This window comes from Phragmites australis, chromosome 9, assembly GCF_958298935.1.
Source record: "Phragmites australis chromosome 9, lpPhrAust1.1, whole genome shotgun sequence".
Taxonomy (NCBI): domain Eukaryota; kingdom Viridiplantae; phylum Streptophyta; class Magnoliopsida; order Poales; family Poaceae; genus Phragmites; species Phragmites australis.
Window position 1 is genome coordinate 22733713 of NC_084929.1, and position 6442 is coordinate 22740154.

The window sequence follows — 6442 nt, forward strand, 5'->3', positions numbered from 1 at the left end:
CATCCGGTGCTTATAAGTAGTGGTTTTTGTGGTCTGTTGTTTATTTTTTTATATGTTGTGGTAAGACGCTGATAGCGTCGTGAAGGTTTCTATATATATGCTGGTTATATCATATTCGGTATGCCTGTGATCTTTTTTTGTCAGTTATACCAGAGCCATGACTAGACTTGCAAGATCTTATGTGTTTCATCTTTAGCCTACCTCAATTTGTTTGAGACTGAAAGGCTTTGTTGTTGTTGTATACCTCCCTATAGAGAAAATACTACCAAAATTTCCTATTTTCTTATAACTAGACTTAGTTATAAAGTAGGGTGTTACACCTACTGAAAGAGCCAGACAGAATTAAGTTGTGCAATACAAAATCTTAGTACTACTATAGAAGAGAAAAAGGCAAGCAGTAAATTCTCATCAACTCACAAAAGCTTCTCTTCCAACTTGCAAACAACATCCAACTTTCATTATACCATGCTTTGTGAGTTTTTGTAATAAACACAAGATTCTCCCCTGAAAGTGTTGGTATCAGTTTCATTTGTCAATTTTGAATGGTACAACAAATCGCTCAAGTGTGGATCTTTACTATATTCAACCCCAAAAATCTTGCAAAACAGCAGCTAACCAAGTTGAAGCTCTTCTTCTCAGTAAACTCGTGGCTGTCCTTTCCTTCAGCAGGACAGTTGGACCGAGCTGATCCTCAGTAACCTTGTCACTAATGATACAACAATATACAGCAGCAGAGAAATGAACAGCTACAGAATGAACAGAATAAATGGAATTACAAGAACAACGGAGAAACCCCCAGAAAACACAAAACTATGCTTGTCTACTCTGTCCTCCTTGCCACAAGGATAAACTTCCATTTCAGCTACAGTTACATATTTATACCAATTCCATCAAAAGAGGGTCTCCTATGGACATCAGCCGAATCACCTTTATAAAGTCGATCTCGTTCATAACTTTCACTGGGAAAACAGCAGGTGCTTGAGCTGTATAAATAGTCGAGAACGTTTGATTAGCTGCCAAGTTGGTCTTAAATACTGTTCCAACCAGAGCATCAGAGTCAAAATTTTGAGGCAAGTCCATTGCCAAGAAGAACATTGGGACCGCAATCTTATGGTGCAAATCCAAATCACCAACAAGACCCACAAGGTCACCGAAGTCCTCAACAAACCGCCGGGGCACATAGAACAGTTCACTGCCACAGAATGCAATCTTGTCTTCGCCCATGCTTTCCTTATAGTTTGTCTGGAAATGAACTGGGGAATTGCCAACGACCTGCTTGACCATTGCACCTTGCTTTACAAACCATTCCTCTTTGGTGTCCAATGGAACAGTAATCCAAGAATGTGCAATCTACAGGTTGAGAAAGTATAATATGAATACTACTGTATCATGAGCATTTATCGATCAAATATAAGTGGGGCAAGGACCAAGGTACAGTGTACAAACTTTATTCGTAATCCAAAGTTTTTCCTTGTTAGCCTGCAGCAGGTTCCAATAGTTAAGAATCATGTGGTCTTGGAGGAACAGAAATCCATCAGCACCACTATATCTTCCAAACACCTTGGGCAGATACCTAAAAAAGAAAATGCAAAAAGATTTACAGCATGACTAGCAAAAATGGCAGAAGGCAATATAGTACACTTATCCAGAAAACAGAATCACAGAGAACATAAGAATAATTCCTTATATGCCACTGAATACTTCCAAATCCCTCATTGCCCCACGCAGGTTTGGCCCACAAGTCAGTGAGACAATTGAGGATAATTTTTGGCAAGTTCTATAACTGCTAGTTAATCATGACAAATATCAAACGAATTAAATAAAATTGATAACATTATATTTTATTTCGTTTGGTGTTCTTACATATAAATTGTAGAGAAACTTTATTTGAGGAAAAAGATGAAATTTTATATTCACCCAAAAGCATAAATAAGTCAATGATTGCGCAAAAAGTAGTAAAAAGAACTTATGGATGGCACAATCAACACTACTCCACTACTAGACTACTGTGCAACTGGTCTGGCATAGATTAAGCCCATATATTTTACTATAAGTAGTTAGCAACACTTTTTTTTCAATTCTGATGTAAAATCAAATATAGGATATTTTTCAGGACCCGGTTCAACTTAAATTACAGAACAAAGTCATGTGTGCTGAATTTCAATTCTAATGCACAATCAGATATAGGTTATTTTCAGGACCCAGTTCAACTTAAGTTGCAGAACAAAGAAGTCATGTCTGCTGAATCTAAGGGTTCAGAAGCTGTTCATGGCTTCATGCATGTTGTGTCCTCCAGTGTGACAATAACTATCTGTTAAATGCCCATGGGCAAACCTAGGATCACTCTACAAATAGTTGTCATTTCATGAAAATTCTGGATGATCCATTGTTATCTAGCTTTATTACATTACTAAACAGAGCACATAGCAGAAGAAGGTGCAGCAAGTTGTTCTAATTGATAGTTACTTCCAATAATTTCACAATTTTGTTGCAAGGTTCATTCTATAAACCCTCTCACTCAACCTGCATCTATTTAGCTATTTTAGGTAAAGAGGTGCATCCATGCCACAATTAGTCTAATCAGGTCACCGCACAATTAATTGTAAGGTCTTGATGTAAGACACATGTGGATGATCAAGAAAGTGGAAGCAAGCCTGCCATGATTTGTGCCTAAACATCACAATATCACATATAAGATCACAGTGACAATGACCATAAACAGTGCAGAAAGCTACAATGTGAGACAAATTTTGAGTCTTCTCCACAGTTATTCCTCTCAAGTAAGTTTAATTTATAATGAAATGATAGTACTGCATTTAATGATCCAAACAAACAAGAGATCAACTGAGCAAGTTTATTTGCAGATAGCCTGGGTTCAAACATCAAGATAAGAAGATCCACTAGTACAAATTCTCTGGGCCAACACAGTTATCATCAACTAATTTTATATTGGGTTATTTAAAGAATTTCAGGGGTCATTTTTCGAATGTAGACATGCATATGTTTATGAAATGCAACTTTATAGGTTAAATGGTTAATGTCTCAAGACTTTATTGTTAACGTTCACAAAAGGTTCACCTTACTAAGGAGCCTTTTTCTGATGAATTGATTAAAAAATTACAATAGCATCGATCTGGCTAAATATATGGTAGAACATGAAAAAAAAATGTTCCATTAACATCTATGCAGTTTTATTTTTCTGACAAGTGGAAATCAGTGTTCAAAGAAGAGTTATAAACAAGCCAGAGATGAGTTATTGGGGGTAGTAACACTCACTTATAAGCGTGTGACAGCGTGCAGCGTTCAACAGCAAGCTCTGCATTGCTTTGCTCGGCAAGAATGATAACTGTCTTGAAAATCCTTCCATAAAGCAGCCTCCACTCAAGTGCCGTGCGATCCACAGGCCCACTAACATGCATGATCATCACAACATTTCCAAAGTTTTTTCTCCACTTAATAAGATTTCCAATCTCATAGTTCACTGTGCCAATCTCATCGACACCAAGGTGCACAGATGGCAGCTTCTTGGGCACAAATTCCTTCATGTCACCCTCTCCAATGGTTGCCCGCTGCCTGTCAATCTCCAATGACATGAGCCGAGGCTGCCGGTACCCCACAGCGAGCAGGTCCTGCAGCCAGGCAGCTGTTAGTCTCACATCCTGCTCTGTCCAGAACCCTTCCTCAGCCATGGCATAGCTCAAATCAAGAATCCTCTCAAACAATGCCCTCTTTTTTGACCTCCACTCATTCAGGAACTTGATCAACCGACCAACGTTCACGTGCAGATCCTTCTCCTCTGCGAAGGGGTATGCCTGAATATGATCCTTCCGGTAAATAGTCGGTGGATAGAAAGCCACGTACCCACCGATCTCCCACAAGATCCGTTGCGCCCAATACCCACGGATCACATCTGCCGCCATTGAGCTCACTGACACCGGCATCATGAGCCCCCAGAAAGCTGGTGTGTGGAACAATGTATTGAATGAATTCACTGGTGCCATCATGCCCTGTGGGAGCGCCACCTTTGGCGCCTCCGCATCGAACCTCAGATCGAAGGCCGCAGTCGGTGGCTTCCTAGTGAAGTAGAACACAGCATCTACATCTGGCAACCCATCCGACAACCCCTGCTGAATGAACTGGCGGCCACTGAAGACCTCAGTGTAAAACACCTCGTGCGCCACCTTCCCAACCTTATCCAGAGGCAGCCCCCGCGGCCACACTGACCGCTGGCCAAAGTGCACGTAGGGGTTCACCACCGTCCGGTTGGGATCTGCGTGGCTGTACTGGAGCAGCACGGGGTGATTGGTGGTGCCAGATCCCAAATCCACATCAAAATGCCTCCCCAGATCGTTCCCCGGTACCTCGGCGCGGTTGTCGGCGTCGAAGATCACCTTGGCCCCGTGCTGGATAGCGAACAGGTACCCCGCCGTCTTGCGGACGTGAGACCCGTAGGGAAGGAAGTCGACGGAGCGATAGCCTAGCTGCGCCTGCAACTCGAGGGAAAGGAAGACGGCGCCCTTGAGCTCCCACCCGGCGGGCGTGTGAGAGTCGCCGACGGCGAGCAGCTGCCAGCCCTTAACGCGCGCGAGCGCGGCCAGCGCGGCGGTGGGCGGGGACGAGACGGCGACCACGATCCAGCGATCGGAGCGGAAGGACGCGAACGGGACCCCCGGCGCGATCGCGAGCGGCGGGACCTTCGACCAGGCGACGTCCGGGTAGGGGAGCTTGGCGGGGCCGCCGGAGCCCGAGCGGGAGGAGCGGTCGAGGCAGAGCAGCGCCGCGGCGTCGGGGGCGGCGCCGCGGAGGAGGAAGACGGCGGCGGCGGAGGCGAGCGCGAAGAGGAGGAGCAGCAGCTTGGAGGAGTGCTCGGACGCCCAGGTGGCGAAGTCGAGGTTCTTGGCGAAGGGCCGCGGGTGCCGCCTGTCCGAACCCGGCGCGCAGCGCGGGGACGAGGGCGGCTTGTGGCCTTGGCCGCCACCCGCGGCGGCGTGCGGGGACGGGCGGTCCTGGACGAGCATCTCCTCGGCCTGGGGCGGAGCGGAGTGGATCTGGGGGCAGGGCGGGGCGCGCGCGTGGTATCGTATCGGTTGGGAATTTTGGGGGGAAGGCGCGAGATTTGGGGTGGTTGAGCTGGGCGGGGTGCGGCGGGCGCCGACAGACAGCGCGGAGGGGGAGGGCGGAGGATCGGTGTCGCGGTGGGGTGGGGAGTCGCGATCGGCGCGGGGAAACGAGGGGGGTTTGAGGCGCCGGCGCGCAGGGTGTCGGTCGGCGACGGGGAGTGGAGTGTGCGTTACTCCAGAGGGTGGAGCGGTTGGTGGGAGAGATGCGGAGGGGAGTCCGCCGCTGGCGTGGAAGGCTTTCTGTTTGTTTATTGTACTAGTCAGGACGGGGGCTGGAATCCCGATGTTCATTATAGAAAGGTCGCAGTGTCAGTTGCATTCCTTGCACTTGGGGATTATGGAACGGTTTTTTACAGACCAGTGAAGATCTAGATGTCTGGATATCTTCGACTCACGAGCCACTTGTCATGCTCAATGACCGATCGTCAGAAGGATACACAATGGTGTGTTCAGAGATGTTTATATAAAAGAAAAAGTGTTTTTTTACTATCGAAGAATCACAGTTGTTTATATGGACGACAGTTTTATGATCAAAGTATTATTGGTGTTTATATGGGTGATAGTTTTCACGGTCGGAGTATCACAGGTGTTTAGATATGTTTAAAAAAAAGAGGCTTTTTTACTATCAGAGTATCATAGGTGTTTATATACGTGACAGTTTTTATGATCGGAGTATCACAGGTGTTTATATGGGCGACAGTTTTTACGATCGGAGTATTACAGGTGTTTATACGGGCGACAATATATTTAGTTAAACATGCTGTTTATATTAATATTAATGAGATAACTAACTATATTTAAGTATCTATAGTTTTATTTGTATTGAAAATTATAATTTTTATATAAATGATTAGTATTCTCTTTTCCTAAGCATCTAGCCATAAGCATCTAGCATCAATATATCCTTATGAACTTTATGGGTGTGTTTGCTTGGAGGTGCTTATATTAGTATTAACAAGATAGTTAATTATATTTAAGTACATATAATTTTTGTTTGTATTGAAAATTATATTTTTTATATAGGTGATTAACATTCTCTTTCCTTAAGCAACTAGTGAAGCATCTAGACCTCTAATTCGTATTTTGGTAATTAATGATAATATTTTTTTTTGACTAACATGTTTGAATGAGTTATGAAAAGATTAGTCACAAAGATGTTGCGGAGCTACAAGTTGCATGAGTGAAAAACATGATGAATGACTAGTTCAAGGCAAAGGTATAATTGTAGGACATTTTCTTTTACCGGTCAATGGAGATTAGAGAAGGAAAAATTGACCGGATTGATAGGATAAGTGCCGTACTATTAAGAGGGGTTGATGTGT

The 6442-nt window shown here is 44.3% G+C and overlaps 1 protein-coding gene across 1 annotated transcript; it reads right to left on the reverse strand.

Annotated features, from left to right (window-relative positions):
- Window positions 1-402: 402 nt before the first annotated feature.
- LOC133928819 (probable glycosyltransferase STELLO2) lies at window positions 403-5367 on the reverse strand. The gene is made up of 3 exons (XM_062375314.1): window positions 3277-5367; window positions 1447-1573; window positions 403-1350 (listed from the first exon to the last, which is right to left on the reverse strand). Exons 1-3 carry the CDS (start codon window positions 5016-5018, stop codon window positions 877-879), a joined length of 2343 nt encoding a protein of 780 aa, XP_062231298.1. The 5' UTR covers window positions 5019-5367; the 3' UTR covers window positions 403-876.
- Between the last annotated feature and the right edge of the window lie 1075 nt (window positions 5368-6442).

What these genes read in the sequence shown, in the direction of transcription:
- LOC133928819 (XM_062375314.1), bottom strand. Translation starts at nt 5,018, where the DNA reads ATGCTCGTCCAGGACCGCCCGTCCCCGCACGCCGCCGCGGGTGGCGGC. An exon ending in ACGCTGTCACACGCTTATAA is followed by an intron (nt 1,574 to 3,276) that starts GTGAGTGTTACT and finishes TTTCTTTTTTAG; the next exon opens with GTATCTGCCCAAGGTGTTTG. An exon ending in AACTTTGGATTACGAATAAA is followed by an intron (nt 1,351 to 1,446) that starts GTTTGTACACTG and finishes CTCAACCTGTAG; the next exon opens with ATTGCACATTCTTGGATTAC.